At 32.3% G+C, this 24,728-nt stretch overlaps 1 protein-coding gene across 1 annotated transcript in view; it reads right to left on the reverse strand.

Moving 5' to 3' along the window:
- Positions 1-682: 682 nt before the first annotated feature.
- The window catches only part of LOC142317891 (pickpocket protein 19-like), a 90,021-nt gene continuing 65,975 nt past the window's right edge, over positions 683-24,728 (reverse strand). The window contains exons 9-11 of the mRNA XM_075354431.1: positions 14,157-14,292; positions 9,614-9,711; positions 683-861 (exon numbers count right to left, since the gene is read on the reverse strand). Of these exons, the coding sequence (XP_075210546.1) occupies positions 683-861; positions 9,614-9,711; positions 14,157-14,292 (413 nt within the window). The remainder of the gene's footprint in view (positions 862-9,613; positions 9,712-14,156; positions 14,293-24,728) is intronic.

Consider the following 24,728-nt stretch of genomic DNA (forward strand, 5'->3'; position numbering starts at 1 on the left):
AGGTACATTGCAGTTAGATAAATTGTACATCCAAAATTACCAACATTTAAAACAAAAATTACAGCTACAGTAATGAAATTATTTAATTTAGATATGATAATTTATGTTAAAAAATATAAAAATTTAACACGTTGCTTGTAGATGATTAGATTCTGATTTCAGTGCAGTAAATTAAGTAAAGTAACAAAAAATTCTGTAATGGTATATTTCAGTTAACACTTTTTATATACAATTCAACTCAATGTTGTTGATAATTAAATTTTTCTTCCAATAAAATCAGGGGTTTCAAAACTCTCAGAAAGTATAACTAACACATGGTAAATTTTACATTAGACTATACATTAGATGGCAGAACTATATTCACAATTAATTACAAGTAGCAGTTGAGATAACCATTATCTCAACTGCTACTTGTAATTTAACAATTTAATTTTACAATACAAAGGTTATGGTAACCTTTGTATTGCAAAATTGTTTTAGTTGTCATGTGTTTGATACTGTAAACTTAAGTTTAACATGTGATTTTATCTTCATACACACAATAAAATACTTCCTTAAAAAGTAATGCTAACTTAATAATAATGTAGTTAAACATAAAAATAAATGTAAACCTTTAATTGAGTTTTAAAAAATTTATCTTTTAGAAAATAAAATAGTTTTTAATGAAAAATGAAACCAAAATTTAAAAAGGTCGTTTCATTATATAAAACACAAGCTTTCTTTTAGCTTCTCTTGGAACCCTTTCAATGTGACGCTGACTCTGCCAGTGATAGAAAAACCTAATAGTCAAAAAATAGATAAGTTCAGCTCCACTTAATAAAGAACCTCCCAGAAACAGACCTGCTATTCCACCTATGCCTACTGAAAAAAAAATTACATTAAAAATTTTCAGTACACTAACTGGTCATAATAAATAGGTGGGAAGGGTGATCATTGAGTGCTGTCTTACAGACATTTACAAACTAAGTTTTAATACAAAGGCTTCACCAAAAGACTCTTCCTTGCAGTGGATTAGTCTGCAGTTTTCCCATGAGTCCTTATTGGGATTTATCAGAGGGATCTATTTCAACTGATCATAAGAATTGAACATGTGTTTGGGTTGTCTTATAAGATTATTTATGGATATGCAAAGGTTAATGTTGGCAGATAAAATAGGAACTTGGTTTAGAAATAACTAGTACTTAATATACTTATATATAATACAAATCAAATAATTCCTTTATGGAAGTAGATAAATTTATTTCTAGATCTCTTTATGCAAATATATCAACAACAACCTAGTAATGTCTGAACCCAGTCTTTTTCAAACTGATTTACTTACAAATCTTGTTAACCTGAAAAGTAGTGGTTCTAATATTCAGGAAAAGTTGTCTCTTACGGTAAAGGAGTTAAAATCGTCCCTTTGGCTTCTTCAAGCAAATCTCACACGTGTACCTCAAGTTACCCTCGTCGTCGAAGAGGAGACTAAGTTCTTCATTCTTCATTTTAACGGAAGAAGCATGGTATACCTCTTCACACATCTTACAAGGAAGATGATTCTGCCATTTGTAGATTCCCTTCTTGCATTTTGGACATTTAGGAGCCATTGGAGTCATCCTGTCCAAAATTATTAAACCTAAAATAATATAAATTAAAAACTAACCACAGAGAAGATGTCAAGATAAAAGTTAAAAACTTCCGGCGCCATCAATTGCTGTAGTATCTGAAAAAAGAGACTGAATGTCTTTGGCTAATGGCAAGCAGAAAAAGGGATTGCTTCCTTGACCTGCCTCAAATCTAGAAAGGTTTAATCTCACAACTTACCTCTAAAAGGGAAGATGTTACAGGTAAGAACTAACGGGGACGATGTAAATTCACTGAAAAAGAGAACAGGTCAAGCTTGCAAAAAGATGAAATTTCAGAAAAAGTAATGGGATGAAAAAGTCGAACCCACAGAAACATTGGCCCTTTTAGCTGGAATGGGCAAAAAGCTCAGATCAGCTAGTCCAACCAGGAAAATTCTCAGACAGTTGCTCGGCCCCGACCGGCTGAGTTAGCAGACCGGAAAATCCCAGTGTACAGCACAGCTTACTTTAAAGGTAAGACACACCAACAGCAGATGAAAAATGGCCTAAGAAAACCTAGAGGAAACCTAAAAAAAGCAAATAACGCAAAAATCTAAAAAATAACTGCAAGAGTAGAAATAATGTCAAGCGTCTCGAAAAATCACTGTAAGTGTGCGGGGCCACAGGCCGGGAAGGGATAATAATAATTGTAATAACAAGCAAATTCTTTCATCGTATCAAACCAGCTATAGAAAGTATCGTTCTACGACTGATAATATGATAATTCTTGAGAACGCTATACAGAATGTTTTTATTAAAAAGAAGCACCTCGTAGGCGTATTTTTCGTTCTTGAAAGAGCATTTGATATGACCTGGAAGCATGGAATCTTATAACAAATGCATGAATGGTGCCTACGTGAAAATCTCCCCATGACTATCGCCAGCTATTTAACCCAGCGAACTGTAAAAGTACGGGTCAGCAACATCTATTCGACAATTAGTCAGTTACAAAATGGAATTCCGCAGGGATCATCTCTCAGCGGTGCCCTGTTTACAATTGCCGTCAATAGGATTCTACAAACAATACTAATGGACGTTGGTAAATGTTTGTATGTTAACGATCTGGCGATTTTCTATGCCAGTACGAAAACTGCAATGGTCCGGTATAAGTTGCAACGAGTAATCAATGATATCGTTGATACTGCTGAAAGGTCTGGTTTCAGGTTCTCAACCGAAAAGTCATGCACTGTACATTTCTGTCGCTTTAGAGGAGCACTCCCTAGTCCTCGACTATCAATAAAGGGTAATGAAGTTTCATTTTTAAAGAAGTCAAATTTTTGGGACTAATCTTCAATAAAGGCCTTACATGCCGTCCTCATATACGTCAATTAGCAGTGAAATGCAAACCAACATTAAACATAATCAAAAGTATGTCGAATATCAATTGGGAATCGGATGGAGAAGTTCTTCTACGTCTGTATACCTCATTGACACAAGAATCGACTATGGCTACGTTTTTTATTCCTCGGCTAGAAAGAGCTGTCTGAAAGCCTATATGTCGTACAAAACGCCGGAATACGATATGTGACTGGAGCTTTTCGCACCAGTCCTTTCGATAGCCTTATATGTGAATCAGAATTGTCTCCGCTACGTTTTCGAAGAGACATCCTGGTATTGCGCTATGCGGTAATGTCACATCATCATCATCGCACCATGTAAATGGACCAACGTTTACAAGGCATCCTTTCCGAGAAGCTTACAACCGGCGTCAGACCAATACCGGGCCGGACAGAATCAGAGCTCGAGAATTGATGGATAAGTACGATATCTTACTTCCCAGAGTTGTTGAATCGTGTGAATCACCACCGTGGCTACATCCGTCGACCCTTTGTCGATTGGATTTAGCACCATTTTAGCGACGTAATTCTCGGGGATAATTCATTGTTTTCGAGAGATTGTGAGTGAGCATGACCAGGAACTGGTTTTATACACGGATAGCTCTAAGACGGCGCACGGGATTGGCAGTACCTTACATTGTGTAGGCGTTAGTCATTCGTGGTCCTTGCCGGCTGTTGCATCTGTTTATACTGCGGAGTTGTATGCCATTTGGCAAGATCTAAGGTATTGCGAGCAGTATCATGTAGCATCCTCTTTGATCTACAGCGACTCTATGAGTGGTCTTCAGGCACTGCAGGATGCGTGCTCAACGGACTTCTTGGTGCTCCGAGTGCTAACCAACAAGGGGCAACAGTGCCCACTGATGTGGATCCCGAGACATTCCGACATTGCTGAAAACGAGGCAGCTCGAGGGCTGCTGACGCGCCTGAGCCCGAGGAGATTTCCGTCAGACCTAGCGATGTTAAGTGTCACGTATCTGATTGTGTCAGACGTGAATGACGTGTTTGGAGAGAGTTAACAATGAAACTCAACGCCGTGAAGGATTCTCCTCGCAAGTGGAAGAGTCCCTCTATGATCAAGAGAAGAGAATAAGTTGTTATAACAAGTCTACAAATAGGACATACGAACCTAACATCGAGTTATTTGTTAACTGGCGACAATCAATCAGTTTGTGAGGAGTGTCAAGAACCATTGACGGTCAAACACTTTCTTGGAGATTGTATCATGTATGAAGATCTGCGTCGTCAATTTAGAATAGGGAGAATAAAATACATTTTCAGAAACGAAGAATGTGCAGTTAGAGCCCTGTTGTGTTTTCTTTATGCAGCAGGTCTCTTTTACAGTATTTAAATTTAATTTTAGAAAGCATCTCTTCCGGATATAAGTTTTTATGTCTGTTTTGTACTGAATGGGACGTTTTACATTCTATGCAGTTGTGGAGCTTTTATCAAGGACTAAGTGCTTTTGTTAAACTAAATATGGTAAATTGTTTCTAAGTTTTGATCCTTCTCTTCCTTTAATATAATTATACTCTTTCAAATGTTATACAATAACATATTCCACTTGAAATACCTGACGAACATCACTCAAAAAGTTATATAACTAGAAAGATTTCAAGAACCTCATCAAAATCCTTTCAAAAACTGTAAATCAACCAAAATTTCTTAGATCTTGGTTGATTTTACAACTTTTCATCATTATTTTAGTATATTTTGCATTAATCTTTTTTTCTCAATAAAACGCGGTCAATTATTATACTACAAGATTATTTTTCTGTTCGTATTCTAAAGCATTTTCCTTCTTTTTTAGGTATATTTATCCTCAATATGTCCTTCTATAATCAATTAACTAGGTCCCTTCAACAAATGGCCCAAAAACTTTGTTCCATTTTATAAAATGGAACAAAGTTTTTGGGCCATTTTAATTTCTTGAGAGCCATGGATTATTTTTTTAGAAAATGTTTTCAAAACCTCATTTTTATGTATAAATTAATAGAGGACTAGTGTTAATTTTTCAAAAAGTTAATTATGTTTAAAGTTTTAAAAAATGATAGTTTTTTAAAACTCTTTTTTTTGTAATATTCAAAGAAGCTATCATTTGATGTGTTTTTGATATCATCATTTTAGCACAGCATTGACGTTTCCTGAATTAAGATAATTTTTTAATGATTATCAAAAAACTACATCATTGTTAATTATTTTTTTACGAATCAAGTTAACTAATGTAAAATAAAATAATGGTTTAGGTTACAAGGTCAAAATGATCTCATTTTTATAAAAAAAATTGTATGATTTTAATTTCTGTCCCAACATTTAGAAAGTTCAGTAAAATCTTTAATAGGTTGTTTATTATACTTACAGTATTTATAATTCACAGTTTAAATGCAATTTTTTGGTGAATTACCTTTTTCATGTAAAACACCTAATGATTAAATCTAAATTCAATTGAATTCAAAACTTTATTAAATTTATTAATGAAATAATACCATTACTACGTATTTAATCTACGAGTTTTGAAAAATTTTACAGCACAAACATGTCAGCTTAACTTATTTGATCTGCTATTATGTTTTTCATTATATAGAGTTTAACTGTCATTTACGTTTTCGCTGCTTTAATAGTATTTGTTATTTTATATAGGAGTGGTCATATAGGTTGTTATTTTATATAGGAGTGGTCATATAATTACTTAATTATGCAATATCCAGCCGGCCTCCGTGGCGCGAGTGGTAGCGTCTCGGCCTTTCATCCGGAGGTACCGGGTTCGAATCCCGGTCAGGCATGGCATTTACACACACGCTACAAATCATTCATCTCATCCCTCTGAAGAATGCCTAACGGTGGATCCGGAGGTTAAAAAAAAAAGTAAAAATAAAAATATGTAATATCCATTCGTATTTTTTGCCATATATTAACGTCGGATAAAAACACGCCAGAGTTGGCACTGACAACATCGTGCCTATTCTTGCTTAAGTACATTTAGTATAAAATGCCATTTTGATAAAGTATTGCAATACAAACTGTTTTAAACAAGCTAATAAATTTAAAGAAATTATTTAAACAAAATTGATATGAAGTTGCAAATTCGACATGTTTTAAATATATAATATTAGTGATGCTGAAATATAAACCAGAGACGACATTTTTTTTCCGTCGGTTATAATTAAAAAGATAATGTATTACAGTTTGTAAAAACGCTTTTTTGTCAAACATTTTTGTATAGTTCATCATTTTTGTACGTTACGATTACGAAAACACTCAATATGTACTGTTAAATATCATTAAAAATTGTTATTGCACATATTTTCTGTTCATCTCATTAATAAACTTTACGTACGTTACTTTAATTTCCATTGAGTGGATTGTTCTGCACAAGCAGTGTAAAGTGAGTACCAACACACTACGTGAATATAACAATATGTAACCAAATATTTTTTACGAACTAGAAAAATCGGTTTGAAATAAGTGTTAAAACTCTCTGATGGTTAATAAATCTCTTTAGCGATGGAAAATTGATCAATTAGACTTGGTATGTAAGAATAAATATTTTAAATAAGTGGAAAATCAGGTTTCAAAACGTTCATGTTATGAAACTTTTCATTTACTACCTTGAACATCACACAGGAAAATTGTTTAATTTATACCAGTAATCGTACTTATTTTATAAAATGTTTCATATGTAAAACGAGTAACATTTCTTTAAAACGGTCACAGTAGAAATAAAAGACCGCATGATAAAACGGTTTTTTTTTAATGGTAGTCACTCTTTATTTTGTTTCTTTACAAACTATATTTTTTTTACTTTTTCAAAAGATTGCAAAATATCGGAAAAATAAATAATAGTAATAAATTACACGCATTACTAGTTCTAAAACAGCATTATGAAATCACAAAATTAAGAAGTATACTAGTCTCGGCCAATGTATGAGCTTGTGACGTCACGTGTAGACTGCGTATTACTACTCGGCCTGAAAACATCAACTCCGCGTATCAAATCGAAGTTTTACTTATTATCATATTGTACACGGTAATTACTATCATATTTACATTAACTAATTATAAATAATAGGTAATTAATTCTTTTATAACCTTTCTTTGTACTAAATTATCGATTTTTAATAATAAACAAAAGCTTACTGGGATTTTTTTCGTGCATCTAATTCAAACTTCTAGCAAGTTTACCATCCTTGCTAAACAAATCACTATCACTGTCACTTTCATTTTCACTATCAGAGTCTACACGTATAATATAACGGTTCTGTCATTTTATCTATCAGTGGTTTCACTTTTTCACACTCTCTTTTAATATTTTTTTTTTTTTTAGTTTTTCACAGTAGGGTTTCCAGTCGTCTTCACTCATGGAATTAATTTTCTCCTTAGTTAATTTTTCAACATTTGTGAAAGAAAATATTGTGTTATTACTCGCCACATGTCTTTTTACGGCTGACTATACCATCTCGATCAGATTTAAGTCAGGATGGTACAGTGGAAGTCTAAGAACACACGATGCCCATGTTTTTTTCAAAAGTTCATCCAAGTGATATTTTTGTACTTTAGTTGTATGTGATTTTACTAACTAATTCATTTAACTGGTTTCAGCATTTTTGAACTACACGGAATATGGGTTCCTCCAGCCAGTCGGTCATATCTTTCCTTCTGGAGTTAGAATTTGGCACTTTATTAATACCTGTACTCTGATAAGGGGCGTTATCAGCAACTACTACTGACATTAGAAGAAAATTTGGAATCCATTTTTCACGCGCCCATTTCATGAAATTGTTTGTATTCATGTTGTCATGGTAGTGGCTACTTTTCGAACCGGCTTTCCAACTTAGTAATGCGTTCGGAATAAAACCGATTTCTCCTCCAGCATGAATTACTATTAAACGGTCACCTTTATTAATCGGCACATGAAGTCCTTCAATATCGTCAGACCACGACTTTGTCGAACAATGCGAACTTAAAACGTACGTTTTATCAAATAAACAATCGTAGCATTGCCTTGTCTGTGATTAGTTATTGCCTGGAAATATCCAATTCTCTTCCACCTGATATCGGATTTCTCAATTAAATGTTTTCTGTTATTTTCAGTTTTACGCCATTTGAAACCTACCTTTTTCAAAATAACAGCTAACGTTGATTCAATGCCTTCAAAATCAACAAATGATTGAAGTTCTTGCCTTATTTTTTAAAAAGTAGATAATTCATTCTTCTTTGAATGAAATTCATTAACTGTTCTTTTAACTACAGCTAAATCAAAACTGTCCAACTCACCGACAGGTTTCGAACGTCGTTTATACTTTTTCGGCGTGCTGAAAGAACACGATTGGGATGTTGATTGAAGAATCATGTCTTTTTTTTCTCCTCCGAGTTTTTAAACATGTGTTCTTCATATCCCACCAAGTAGCAGCAGTTCTTTCTTCACATTTTTGAATGCCAATTACATGTTTGTCGTCAGTTAATTTACCTACTTTTACAGCTTCTTTTTTCATAAAATCATTAATATTATTAATAATTTTACATTCTTGACGCCTAATTTTTTTTTTCTTTACGGATTTAAATTCTGCCATAACAAACTGCACTGATAATGCACGAACAAAAATAAAGCAAAAAATAATATATTACAAAAAATTTTCTAAAAAGAAGTAATTATAAAATAATCGCATAAAAACGCATATCCAAATACCTTCACTTAACACGATATAAACCGGAGTAAAGTTTATTTCTTTGTACATACATTCTGTACTACGGATGACGGATCTAAATGATCGTGACGAAAGACATCATTTCTACCTGCATGTATAAACTTTTATAGGCCTGTACATAATACCAACCAGAGCATTAGTTATTGGTTAAGGAATTGTTATTGTTTACACGATTGAGTCATTAAGCATGTTTATACATATAATCAATTCAAATGGAAAGAATTGAACACACAACAGCATAAATGCATTGTTTGGGCGGCTATGTTGTTTGTAAGTCGAAAAATGAAAAAAAAAATTAAGCGGAAAAATAACGTTTTGAAAACAAAAATATGAGATGCCAGCACGTGACGTCACAAGCTCGTAGATTCGTTGGGGTAACTGTAACTCATATCTTTTATTGATGTATTCATTTTGATTATACTCACAGTTCGAGTACATTTTCTGTTTATTTAAAATTAATTTTAACACTTTTAACTTAATATTTTTTTTTTTTTTAATACGCAAATCTTTTTCCGGTTTTATCCGAAATGTTAATAAATGGCAAGCTCTTTAAAAATTTGTCCTGAATAATTTAAAAATGTACTGCAATTTTAATAAAAAATGTTTCTTTTTAAGATTCAGACGTTCATGAGAGTCGTAAGTGAAAACTAATTTAAATGATAATTTTTTTTTTTAACATTGTTTAGAAGATAGTAGAGAGTAGTTAGTAGTTTATAGACAGTATTTCATCTCTAAATAGTATGAGTCATCTGAAATAAAAAACACCTATACCTATGATGACAGCTGAAATCACATTTTAACAAACAACTATTGCATAATCTTATATAAATGTGAAAGTTGTCTGTCTGTCTGTTTGTTTACAACAGCATCATACAAGAACCAACTGATCAATTGGATGAAATTCATGTTTATAAATACAGAAATCTTTCTTTAAGCTGCAAAATGTTACCTAATGAGACAAATTTACCTGTCAGTTCCAGCCAACCAAACTCAGTGTCTGAACGATACAATATACAATAGTGAGTTCGAAAATGGACATCTAATTGAACTTCCTTAGTAGAATTTCTGAGAAAAAAGAAATACTACAATAATAATTTTATTCTCATCTTTTACAAAGTACACATTACTTTCAAAATTATTTGCAAATTAGTAACAAATTCTTGCAAACTTAAAATAAATTTGGGAGTTGAAAGACCTCATTCAACTTGCTATGGCAGTGAAACACAAACCTTAAAGTATGAGTATGTGACAAGGAAACTTTTTTTGTTTTCAGTCATTGACTGATGCAACTCACCAAGATTCCCTACCTAGTGCCAGTCATCTCATTTCAGTATACCCCCTACATCCTACATCCCTAACAATTTATTTTACACATTCCAAACGTTGTCTGCCTGCACAATTTTTCTTATCTACCTGTTACTCCAATATCAAAGTGACTATTCCAGAATGCCTTAAGATGTGGCCTGTAAGTCTGCCTCTTCTTTTAGCTATATCTTTCTAAACCTTGTACTGTTACTCTGGATCTAAATTGTTCTTTAACATCATTAACAGCTAGTTCAATGTAAAGATTAAAAAGTAACGGACATAGGGAACATCCTTGTTGGACTCCCTTTTTTATTACTCCTTCTTTCTTATGCTCTTCGATCATTACAGTTTGGTTTCAGTAAATGTTACCAGTTGTTCTTTTCTATCTCTATACTTTAACCGTAAACTTGTTAAAATGTAGAACATCTTATTCCAGTCTACGTTATCAAATGCCAGTATGTCAGTTAGGTTTTCTGTAATCTTCCTTCTACTATTAATCTGAATGCTAAAATTGCTTCCTTTGGCCCTATACTTTTCCTGAAACCAAATTGGTCGTCTCGTAACACTTCTTCCACTCTCCTCTCAATTCTTCTGTACAGAATTGTAGTTAAGAATTTTGATGCATGAGTAGTTAGCTAATTGTTCTGTATTCTTCACATTTTTCTGCTCTTAACAAGGAAACTATGAAAGTAAAATTAATCTTCATCAAAAGGAGTTTATTCATGTGTGTGTCTACTTTACTGTGTTTTACCTCTTTAAGTTTACTTTCTAAACTATTCCACATAATAATTCAAGGCTAAAACATGCTGTGGTGAGGAAACAATTTCTCTTTTAAAGAATATGGAGGTTCTAAAATTTTGGAAAAGAAGAGAAGGGACTAAAGGAAATATTAAGCTTTGGAAATTCCAGTTTTGAGAGTTTGATGTGTAGCACCCAGATTTGATTCAGCATTCTTCATACTTTACCTAAATTTTATTTAAGATTTTAATTTTTATTTCTGAAGTACAGAAATTATATCTCAGAAACAAAAGTGCAAGTTAAAAATAAAACTCCAAGTAAAATATGAGGGATAGAGCAAAATAGAAGAACCAGCCCTTACTCTGCTGCCAGCTGGATTCATTTTTATATCTTGGCATGTTCAGTTGTTTCTGTGTGTCTTTGTTCATTGTGGTCAATTAAAAAACTGAATTCTAGAATCCCACAATATTCTAATCCCTTAATGATTTAGGACAACTGTTACTAGAGTAGTCCATTCAATCTGAATTGCAAGATTTTACCCTTCACTCTCCCAAGAAAGAAGTATAAACCTAATTTTTTGACCAGATTAGCCAGGAAAAGAATTTACCTTATTCTGATCTTGATAAAAAGATATTCTGAAGACTAACTTAGTAGAAAATTTGGAAATGGTTTCGTCATTTTTGACATATTAATTGTCGTAGAGTATATATTACCCAGAATATATATTACAATATATATTAATAGGTAATATATGTGGGTAATATATATTATTAGAATATATATTACCCAGAATACAGAAAAATTCCAATTTTCTTATGATCTTGTTATGAGCTATTTGAATGAATATATATATGTATATATTTTTAAATCAAAGTACACTTTATTTTCATAATCCTGAGAGCAATATCTATCTATCTACTAATGAATATTATACTAAACAAAGTCTTATGAATTAAGTTACCCAAGTAATTCAGTTTATAAAGCAGTTGGCTTATATTTGGAAAATCCTGTATTAATTTGACTCGACACTTCTCATCACTCCCAACTCATCACCTTAACTATGCACCAGAAAAATGCTTATCTTGGCATCATTCAATCAAAAGTACTTCATTACTAGGCTTACCACATTTTTTTGGGTCCAACCCAAGACATATTTTTGAAATTACTTAAAAGTTTACTGAAACATTACATTGAAACATTTCACTGAAACATTTTATTCAGTTGTATTTTTCACTACACATAACTTTTTTCAGAAATGGTTTGTTTGTTTTAATTACATCATAAAATTCACAACACGAAAGTTCGGAATTAATTTTTACATTGAGCAGATATTTAACAGTAGATACTGAAAGTCTAACCCTTTCTGCAGATAATTGCATATGTTTCCCATAATTGAAAAAACTATCTCAACTGGAGCAGATGTCACAGGAAAAAACATCGCAAACTCAACCATTTTATAAATATTGCAACATGAAATATCAGTCTTTTGAAACACCTTAAAAATTGCTTTCCACTTCTCTCTTCAACAGTATCTGGTACTTTTTCAGAACTTGAACCACAACCTACCCTTTGGTTTTGAATTATCTGGTTCAACAATGTTCATTCATCAAATAGGTCATCAATATTTATGGAATCTTTTGTAATTTCATTAACTACTTGTGCATCCCTTCTAAATCAGACCAGGCAATTTCAGTTCATAAAATTATCCACTGAAACTTACTAACTTTATCAAAACTGGTTCTCAACAACTCAAGTGTTGAATACAAGTATTGGATACTAGAATTATAAAAATTGTCTACTCTTGAGAAGAATTTTGATCTTGAACATCATTATTTTCTTTTAGAGTCCATATTAATTCTTTGGGAGAAGATGGTATAAATATGTGGGTTTTTCTTTCCTGAAGTTCAGAAATTAATTCAGAATATGTCTGAAATTCTTCTGTTGTTTTGATAGAATTAGCTTCAAATTTCAGAACTACATTATTAAATAAGAGTACCATATAAAAATGTCAAAAACAGTTAACTTTCTAGATTTTCAAAAAAATCAAATAATTTTGGGAATTTGTCATAAGATAAGAAGTATGATTTTAAGCCATTAAAAATGGAAAGAATTCTTTTAATTGCAGGTAACAAACTAAGGAACCTTGTGCTGCTATGAGATAATACTTTTTTGTAATCTGTTTCCACAAATTCACAGAACTCTTTAAGTTTCGTTGCTCGTACTGTCTATATGTCAAAATATTTATAAATTTTTATAACAGTAACTTCTATGCCAGGGGTAGAGAATAACATGCTGTTTGTACTGAATTGTGTACAATTTGGGCTAAGCAACCAATTTCTAAAATAGGTCTATCACCTTGAACTTTTCTGAACACATTTTCATTCCCCTTTCTCTTCACACCACCAAAATTACTACTATTAATATAATCAGCAGTATAACAAACCAACTTTTTCTTCAAGTTTGTATTTTTCACACAATGCAAAAAATACTGAGTCTAAATTTGAGCATTTTCACTGGACACTTCATCAATATTTAAAAGTTTAACTCCCTTCTCCAGACTGAAATATCTTACAAAAATCAGAACAAGTTTTACTTCACTTCTGTTTGAGCTATCCATCATTACTGTTACATAATTGTTTTCCAAATAATGCAACTCATTATCAAATATACATGAGTAAATGGCGAAATAACGTTAACTCGTAACTAAAATTGCCTCTGTTTTGGTTTTAGCAGATGAAAATTTTGGATCATATAACTTTTTAACCAGTTTAGATGTGCAGTCTGATGTTTTGAAACTGAGTTCGTGTCTAGCAGTGTGGTTTGAAAATGCAGCTTCTTTAGCAGCACACTCCAGATCACTGTTATTGTTATTCTTACCTATGGCTTTAAAAAAATCTCTTATGTTTGCCGAAGCAGTAGCATTAATAGCACTCCTATGTTTAGCTGTTTTCACGTGGTCTTCAGTATCACCCTTTTCTTTATGTGCAGCAGAAAATTCTCCAGTACATAGTGTGCAATAAAAACGTTGATTGTTACTGTCATTACACAATTTCAAAAATTTGTTTTCCTGTTGCAGGTTAACATTAAACACACATTTTCTTTTGCCCGTAGCTAAATGATGAGACAAAATATGAATAAAGATAAAATGATCAAAAACCTGTAGTTACTTCACACATGAAAACAACATAAACACATTGCTTATACATAGGCTTACAATACGTCCGGGCCAATCCCGCACATATGGTAAACCTATTCATAACCTATCTACAGTTGTTATGTAATTACAAATTATAGTTAGTGAAAAGAAAAAGTTGTAAAATTTTCTAGTTTCAACTCAAATTATTTTCATTGTGTGATACTTTACACTTACAAAAAACTTTCTTCAATGTTTGTATTACCGCTCAAAACTAAATCTATAAAAAAAAATGTTTTAAGTGATTTATGCATGTAATACTACGTATACTTACACATTCTGTGAGGTGGTAACTTCAGTGAGATATTGTTGGGATGTGCAGTCAGCAAGGCAATCACAATTCATTCCTTTTCCAAAGTCATTATAAAATTCCTTTTGTGTCGTTACTGGTATTTCATAGTTAAATACCTCTGTAATAAAGAAGAACACAAACGACAAAAAAGTAAAAACAGTATTGGGTTAAAATCCGTCACTTACAACTAAAAAGGTATCGCTGATCTAAAATAAAATGCATGAGAACGTTGAGGTAGATTTTTGGATCGAAGTAGTTTCATTTTATTTTATAATGAATGCACCCTATTAATGTCTTGGAAGGTTACCTGAATTTAGACGCATTTTTTGAAGTAAGTCGATAAAAAATTATTTTTAATACAGATATATTTCTGAGGATTCTGATTAACGTAATAAACACGTGAAATATTCTGGGTATGTTTCATAAGTCGAATTGAAAAAGTACTGGACGGACGTTTGTGTTTTTATTTTTATGAAGTGAAAGACCTTTATATGTCTGTAACTCGTGCATCTTTGTCATAAATGAAGAAAAACGGACAAAGAATATGGAAATCTCTAAGTTTAAAAAAGGCCTCACGAAAAGCTGAATCTTTCAGTCTTTATATGTTACATGATTTTTTTCGATCGAAAATAATTTTTACTTACAAACATTACGTGATTGAACGAAGTAAATAAGACTAAAATTCTGATTTTTCTGTAATGGGGACTTGAAGGTGATAGTTTTCTGAAGCTATATGAATTACAAACCTACTTACCACTGTTTTGGCATGACATATAAAAAGGATAGAAAAAAAGAGATAAATACAAAAAAAAAGGTATGTGTCAAAAAGGATTGTTTAAAACTTTACATTTTGCAGAAGCGACTTTTATTATGACCTGTTTTAGTTATTTAAAAAAAAATTATTTTTTATTTTTTAAAAGATGTGAAGACATGTTTTATTAAATTTGGGGAGCCAATAGGCCTTATCAAAAAGTTTCTATAATCTTACAGAAAAGATTGGTAAATCATAAAATTTTTATAACCTCCGTCATAAAATGAAGACTTTTTTATAATTTTAGAAAATAATTTTTTTTGTTGTAAACTTGAAAATTGTTATACTTTAAAAAAAAATCTAATCATTACATTCATATAATTACCAATAGATTTCTTTCTTAATTTTATCCCTTATCCTTGTTCCTAAACGATACAAAAAAAATTCCGTTGATTTCAAGTTTTAATCTAGAGAAGCGGCAAGTTAATTTAGTCTATTCATAAATTAGCAATTAAATAAATTATGTATTCTTGTTTCTCTCCATATTCTGTTTGGGTACAACTGGATTTTCAGGTTTTAAATTTAAGAATAATTTTTAGTCAATTTTTTGTAGTACTAAATTTCTATAGATGTTAATTCATTACCGAATAAATAATGATAATACTTTACCGATACAATGTGCAATATAATATGATAATTGATTGAAATTATCTATGTTGTAAAATACAATATAATTGGTTTATAGAGGAATATTTAGGCTGACGCCGAATGGCTTCGACGACATGAGCACCTTATGGTAGCCCTGAAAAAGGCAGTTTGCGGCTTTTGGAGGGATGGTCCTGAAAAGGGCCGTTTTATGTTTTGCGAGGTAGCTCTGAGAAGGCCCTGATCGGCCCGCCAGCCAGGGCGCTTGAATCCCGTCAAGCTTGGACGAGAAGGTTGCGTTCGCGCCCAGCGGCTCCCCCACGGGCCGGCCAGGCATGCTACTCCGGCGGGGATGTTGCATCCGCCGGGAGGTCCCACATTCGGCCAGGGAACTTCTTTTTTTCTGCTTCTTCTCCAGGCGATGGTCGTCTTGGAACGAAACGGAACGCAAGGATCGCGGAAGAATTTGTACCTTCCTACTAATCGTAGAACCTGAAGAAAGGTTCCTCGCCGAAGTATTGACACCATCTTATATAGGCGGCCGGAGCGTGATGGGGGCCGTGCCGCTGTGGTGGGATGTGTTGCGCCGTCAGCTGGTTTAGTAGAAGTGGCGCCTGTGCAGGCGCTTATGTATACTGTACTCCCGTTGACATCTGAATGGCTAGTGTTGCATTCGCCGATCTGAAGCTCGTCATGTATGCGGCAACAAGGCATAAGTAATGGAGAAGCGAGTTAAAATAAATGGTGTATGGAACAATAAGATTAATAAGTAATAAAAATTATCTGGACTAGTAATCTAATATTACAAAGTACTAATATGATTAATTCAAGATGGCCACCATTGGGATTTCATAAACTATAACTTTTATGAGAAACTTTAAATGGAGAACCTTCCCTAGATTTTCCCCTACATTAAAAATGCAGTGTTATAATTTTTGAAATCTCCCTTTTTCCAATATTGCGGTCAAATTCATTATTTTAAATAGAAACTCCCATGTTTTTATTTCATTTTAAGTAGAAAATATTATTTTAAGATATTTTTATTCTTGGCTATTTTTCTCTCTCAGCCGTTACGGAGCGACAATTGCAGAATCAAATATGGAGCCATCTGTATTATTTTAAATGAAAACAATGTATTAGAGTACCTGATTCTCAAATAGTGTTTTCGAGGTTCGAAGATTACAGAATTTGGAAAATAAAGTAAAGGTAAGATTAAAAGACACCTTACCTTGAACCCTACCTTACCAAGGTAGGCCTTACCTTACCTTGAAAAGGGGAAAAGAAATTTTAATGTATTTTATTACGAGTATCATCTAAATATTCGATACTTAACTGCCTAATTTTAAAATCTGATTTTAATAAATATTTAACTTCAGAAATGATTATTATGTAGCGTGAATCAAATTTTGTCGGTACCGGGCACAATTTGTAAAAATTAATATTTGTCTCTATAACGATCCATACATAATCTTAGAAAGCACGCTATTTCCTTAATACTAATTTTGCTACTTACTCCCTTTTATTAAGGTTTCAAAATTCAAAATATTTTCAATTTTCAGTTCTAACAATTGATTACCGCGGTAACTAGATTCAATTTCGATGCGTAATTCTTTAGTGGAAATTATATACTAGGATGAAGTATTCAGAGCTTACAAAATGTAAAATAGTTTTCTGTCTTAATAAACTTAAACAAAATATTATACCGAATCTGTAATAGGTTTAATAGGCCTATCTGTAATAGGTTTAATAGGTTTAATAGGTTTAATAGGTTTAAAAAGTTTTTCTAGTTCTACAAAATCATTTAATATTTTATTTATTTGTGAGACCTTACGTTTTAATTGGGCAAAAAATATCTTCATCTGCATTCACTGTTAATGATATTCTACAATAGTTTCTTTATATAACAAGTGTTATTCTACGTACAATAAGTTGTGAGAGTTCATTTGACTTACGCTATTTCCTTGATTGTTTTTTTTGCACGGTCTCAAATATTTTGTGTATCTTTAATTGTAAAACGAATCTAGATTTCCAGTAACAAACTTTATAGCCGATCCTAGAGCATCAGTAATACTTCTTATATTTCTTAAGTTGTGGCTAATTTCTAATTTTTCTTTAATTACAGCTCAAATATGACTGATAAATTTAAAATAATGCACACTATATCTGTTAATTTATTACGATATAATTGTTTCTTAAGATATTCAGTACTTTTACTTATAATTCATGCTAAAAAATCTAGTACCGATAAACAACTCTTAATATGTTAATTTTTCGCAGATAAATTTGACATCTCAACCGACGCCTGGCTGATGACTGAAGCAGTTAGAGGGTCAAAAGACGACTTCCGTTAAAGCCCAACAGGGCTAGGAACGGCGATCGGAATCGCCGTGTGTGTGTGGCGATCGGAATCGTCACAAGGTGAGTTCCTCTACGGGGTTTGGGATGTCTCTCTCCAGACGTTGCTGGTTTGCGGGGCGCCTCTTGGGTTCATCCTAACAAGTATGTGACGCAATTTCTTTCAGGTCATGGCGCCTTCCAAGCCAGGCTCCAGCGAATTGGTCCGGTGGATTCAGGTGTGTGCCCAGATTGTGGACAACTAGATGACAATACAAACTTCTACGCGCGGAGATTATTTTTCGGGTTGACATTAGATCTCCATGAGAATTGGAAAAACCTAGCCGAATGGGTAATCGTTGAAAATTTCATCTGGTGAAGATGAAATCAAGATGATTCTCTCTGTTCAAGAGAACAAATTGCCGAGGGAATTTAGGGTTCCGCCTGGTTTTTCCTGTGTTTTGGTTTTCTTGTTCTTGTGTTATAATAAGGTCTGATGTTTTTGTAGTGTTTTGTTTATTGAGTTTTATTTTTATTTTTCGTTTTGTGTTATGTTACGGTTGCGTATTGAACTCAACTTCTAACCTATCAGGTAGGTAGTTGGGATTTAATTTCAGTTCCTTCATGTCACTCAGCCTTGTTGAAGACTCGACATAGATGTATTTTGTTTTAAAGAGTTCATTTCCTAGCAGTACACCGATGGGAATACCACATGTGATATTCGAATCGGTAGGATCCTGACCGAGGCAAGAACAAGGCTGAGAGATGCCTTTTGCCGAGGTTATGAAGATGACCTCCGATAAAGCCCATAAAGGCTAGGTACGGAGAAGGTGGCGTGACGACCGAAGAAACTGCCACATGGAGGGTGTCTTCCCCTACGGGGTCAGGACGTCCGAATCTTGTAATGAGAAAAATAATTCAAAATTTTATCGATTGTTTCCGCTTCTTGTACGATCGCCATTTCGCACGTTGTGAAGATAGCAATTATAATTAGGATTTTTTTGTTATCGAAAGTCACACAACGTATAAATTTGTAATGGCTTTAACTTGAGACTTTTGGTGTTAAATCCACTTCTAAGTCTAATGATAACCTCTCATATTATGCTTCGAACATGTACCCTCTGATGAATTTTTAGATAGACTCTTAATTTCGAACAGCACCTTCTTTTAATATGTTCATGTGTTTTTTTAATTTCCACGATTATTTTTCTCTATTTGATAAATTATTTAATAATTTCTTCTACCTCGTCGTCTTCCCCAGCTACAACTAATGAATTCTTTGTGCACCTAACTAACCGCTGAAGCGTACTTTTAAGGTACGATTGTCACAAACCTCTCTTAAAAGTCTTTCTTAAAGTAAAAACGATACGTTTTTGGTGTTATATCGCTATTGAATTTTTTCCGGATAATTTCTACCTTCTCTTTTGCTTCTATTAGATAACTTTTGAATTTGAATTTTTCGAGTTATATTTCATTAGGAATGATATTACTTGACATTTCCCGAAATTAATCGCTCATCTAAAAATTGGTATTTTCGCTACCGCATACCGTTCTTAGATCATTGTCTTCTTTATCGCTCCAACGTCACCGCTGTGGTTTTCCATGTCGTCTACATAGGCTACTATGGACCGGTCTTCTAACTCAGGAAAGTACAAGTTCACTGACTCGTTTACCTCTTCTTCAATTGTACGTCCAGATATCGTATTATCCAGGTACTGTATTTCGGTATCGAATATTTTTTTTTTTATTGTTATCGTTGAGGTTTAACTGTATTCTTGTAAGTGCATCGGTGTTCTGATTCATTTTTCCTTTTCGTATTTCATGGTTTTACTCTTCTAATTTTAGTCTCCAAGCTAAGAGTTTTGATTCTGGTTTCTCAATTCACAACAACCATTGTTATGACTTGATTGATAAATATTTTAAACTTCCTAACTACCCAAACAACTGCAGGTATTTACTTTTCTATTGTTAAATAATTTGTCGTATTGTTATTAAATGTTCGATCGAATGGTTCGCTCCATTCTTTTTTCTAAATACGGTCAAGATTGCGAAAATTACTTGCATCAGTAATTAAACCAAATCTCTTTTTGATTCTTGGTATTTCAATAGGGATTCATTTGATAGAATAGTTTTTTCAGGTTTTAAAACAATTCACGTATTCTGAATCATTTATAACAATTTTGGGATCTTTTTTTTCATTGTACGTTTAATAACATTAGCGAAATTTTTCACATTAGTCCGAATATCTGAAAAATTATTTTATTTCCTTTCGAATAGAGTAGCATTTAATTACCCTTACTTTTTCCGGGTTTGGTTTAACACCGTCCTAAGTGACCTAGATATTCTATTTCCTTTTTAAGAAACTCCGTTTTGTCTAATTATATTCTGAAATTTGTTTTCCAAAGCCTTTCAAAAAATTCGTTTTCTTATAGAACTATCGATATCTATTAAAATTTTAAAATTGGTGGTCGAGTCAAAAATATATATACTTGGTTTATTTTTTGTTTTACTTTCTATCTACTTGTAAATTCATGATCGAAATCGGTTTGCAGGCTCGTTTACAGTAAAACAAAAATTTTCCCTCAGATCGTTCAGAAAATCCCGTTCAAGGTTTTCGTCAGTGTGCTGAAATCATTACGAGTACCTGAATCGTTTGTATTTGAATCGGCCATTTGACACGCTCCAGAAAATATGTTCCCTGTGTTATCACCATCTAAGTTCCATACTTGTATATTCTCCTACCCTCTCATTCGAGTACTCGTAGGATTAGGGTTTGGGGTGATTAACGTCTAGGTTTACCGTTGCTATTATTGATAGAACGGTGAATCTTACTTTCCTGAGGTTAACCGTAGATTAGGAACTGAATATAAAGAAATTTGGATAAATTATAAAGAAATGTAAAATAAAGAAATCTGGTATTTATTAATAAGTTTTCTTGCTGTCGGTTAAAAAGGAATTTAATTCGATTAAAATTTCGTGATTTATTTAAATTCTGGGATCGTGAACCAAAATTATTTTGACCGTTAGGAGTGATGTTGCTCTTATTAAATAAATTGTGCACCCCTATTACTTATTTTAAAATGGAGATCATCGGTTAACTTATTAACTTTCTTGTAAGTAACACGATTTTTCGTTTTTATTACAGAATAGTACTTCGTAGAGACTTCTTAATAAAACTCTTAAAGCTAATCTCTGCCCATATCCATATAATGTATCAGCGTGAACTAGTTCTTTATTAACAAAATATGAATTTATAAATTCAATAGTTTCTCAGTTCTCTAATAAAATAGAAATGGTGTTTCAACAAAAACTGTCTCTTTTTGTCTAAATAGTTAGTTAACTATATTCTCCTAATATTTGGTCAAGGTTAAGTATTAACACTAGTTGTCAGTTCAGTAGCCGGCACCTTTATATTAATTAAAATTGTCTAAGTAAATATTCTTTTTGAAAATCATCAGATTTAATGATAATGGAAAATTAACTACTATCTTAACATAAATACAAATAAATCAATTTAAATTGTTTATTACCCTAAAAATTCAGGTATCATACCTAAATATTCATTTTTTATTTTTACCTAACACTTTTTTTAATATTATTATTTTTTGTACTATTTTCTTTTTTTAAATATTCAGTTAAAAATGGAGTCTTGATTCTTAAAGTCTTAAAATTTTAAGTGATATAATGTTCTTTCCATAATAGTAACTATAAAAATGTTGATGACAATGACGATGACGAAGAAGACGATGAAACGACGAAATGATGAAGATGGTTGATAATAAAAGATTCTTTTGGTTCCGACCGTTTCACTAACAAAAATGAAAAATTAATTCATTAATTTTTGAGGTATTACGCCAAATGCGCCAGTTATTTTATAAACTATAATAAATTTGTTATAAAAAAGAAATGTATTAATTTCGTTGCAGTAATATAATACTTTCTTATGAACAGATCAAAATAAGTGATTAATAAATTGGGGTAAAAAACCCTGTTTTTTAAGTTTGACGTACAATAACTCTGTTAGGGGTAATAAATACATAAAACTTATAAAAAAAAACTTGTAGAGAATTTAATTCTGAACAATATGGTATAAAACAAAGGAAAGTTAGAAAAATTCGAATTTTATTTATGTATAATTTATGTATTTTTTATACTGATATCAGCTTTTTTTGGTTAAAATTAATAAATCCTTCACAAACGCGCGCACGCGCACTTTGAGATATATATACACGCGCGCGCGCGCGCACATACATTCAACACAAGCATGAAAACACATTGGTTCAGCTATACCTCAGTTTTGCGCAAATATATTCATATTTCCATTTTTAATATAATAATAAAGAATAACACTGATAGACAAAAAATGTTTTTTTGATGTTTTTCTAAGTGTGATACCATTTCTTGAATTGCTTTTTTGCGTACATTACAGATCTTTAAATAAAATTTTTCTATCACCCTTAGTTTTAAATAAATTACGCTTCAAAAAAAATTAAGGGAAAATATAGTTCAAATTTGTAAAATTCGTAATTTTGCATGGTCATACTTGTATTAGAATGATTTTGCTGATGCTTTTCTTTTATAAATAGCCTCAGGAAAATCCCGAATTAATGTCCAACAGTAATCGGCTAGCATGTTAGTATTCCATTTCCCTTTATAGCGGCTTTCCATCACCGAATGTCTTGGTGGAAACATTCACCGTGTTTGTCACTTACGTCTCCGAGGTTGTCCGGGAAAAATCCAGATGAGAGTGAAGGAAATGTATTTTCAAAGACTTATTACATTCCATAGCTCTGTTTGAAATAAGAAGGTGATTAACAATATCGCGGTAATTGTCGGATTTTTGCTTGTCGAGAAAACCTTTGCAACCGTCTTTAAATGTAGCCCAAGCTACCGTTTCTGCATTATTTAACATTCAGTTAAATACATCATCTTTGACCAACTCTCTTATTTGTGGACCAACAAATATTCCTTTTTTAATTTTTCCTTTACTGCATTCGGAAATTTCTGATTGATGTACAAAAATCCGGGACTGTCCTTCTTCGTTGCTTTTACAAAATTTTTCAGTAGTCCTAGCTTGATATGGAGAGCGGGTAAACTTTTTTTTGGATTCAACTAATGGCTCATGAATAATATTTTTCCCAATTGTAGTTTTGTCTCGTTTCTTCCACTATTTGGTAACATAATGTTTATCAGTAGCTCGGCTGTTCCATTCGCAAAGAAAACACATGTACAACTTGTGTTTTCACATGTATAACGTGTATTTTTTGTTATGAATTCAGAAAACTGCATGCATAACAAAATAGCTACAATTTTCAAATCACCACATAAGTCCCAGCTATGTTTTTTACAATTTTTTTTTCAAGAACGTCTTTTATCACATCATATGTCTCTTTCAAATTAATACCATAAACGATTGGTATCGAAGTATATTTGTTACCGTTGTGTAGTAGAACCACTTTAAACTATACTTGGACAAATCTATAAAAAGAAGCCAGTCCTGAGTTTTATGAACTTGGCATAAGTGCAACATAAGCTCATCAATATTTGTGCAATAAACCAAATTATTTTCATCAATAAAGAACTGAGAAAGTTCTTTTTGTCGGCTTCGAAAGCCCGAAATTTTTCTATTTTTTTAGAATAAATTCCAACATTGCAGTCTTGATCCTAACAGTTCAGCTTGATTTTTTGATAAATTTAAATCCCTAACCAAGTCATTTAATCCATCTTGTGATACAAGATGTGGCTTTTTGGTAGATAATTCAAAATCAAAATCGTTGTGTCTTCTTCAGTATTGCCTGATTCTTCATAGCTGCTTTCGAAACATACATTGACAGGTGGCTAAGGAACTGGAATAATTTCACTGTGAGGTACAGGCCTGATCAGATTGCAATGAAGGATATTTTACAGTATGTTTAGATTTTCTAGAAATTCCAGACACACTTGTTAAACAAAAGTAACAATCGGTTACGTGATCCTTTGATTCACGCCAAATCATAGGAACATCAAATGGCAAAGCCTTCCGTGTACCTTTCAGCTATTATCTTAAATATACAGAACAATTAGTGCATACTAAATGAGGAGCCCACGTCTTATCCTGATCACCAATTCTACACTGTAAGTACAAACGATATGCTTTTTTATTTAAAGGTGTAATGTTTTTTCTTCTTGATTTTACGGTAAACTCACCACATACATAATAAAAGGCATCCACATCGTTTACACAATTTCTAGGCATTTTGACACTGCACTGTTAGCAAACTTAAGACTGCAGTAAGACTGAACAAAATTAATTCATTTCTAAATCCAGTGCTTAATACAACAACACACAGCTGTGTTTTCAGCTACATGTTTTGACCTGCACAGACATGATTAATCTTGTCCATGAAGGCTCATTCTTCAATATTAGATATGATGTCGTAATGTGTGATTATGATATGATTTAATTCTGTTTCTAGTATTTTTTATTTGTAGGTTACAAATTATGTTAACAAAGTTAAACAATAAAAAATGAGCTAACAAAATACAATATAGGAGCTTAAAATGCTACCTATACATTGAAAAAAAAATTTAATTAAAATTAAAAAAAATTTCAAAAATGGTGGGTAATAGAAAGATTGTGAGTTCATATTCGTTTTCATCATAAAAAAAACAGATTAAAATGATATATCGCATGTTAGGAAACAAAAATTATATTTATCAGTGTAATTTTTAAATGTTAGAACTGGTAAAATTTCGTTTGATGCCGTTTATTTTTTGGGTTCATAAATCTTTAAACTACACACATTAATTTTATACACACCAAAATATAAAATGCAAATAAAAAA

This window comes from Lycorma delicatula, chromosome 1, assembly GCF_047948215.1.
Source record: "Lycorma delicatula isolate Av1 chromosome 1, ASM4794821v1, whole genome shotgun sequence".
Taxonomy (NCBI): Eukaryota; Metazoa; Arthropoda; class Insecta; order Hemiptera; family Fulgoridae; genus Lycorma; species Lycorma delicatula.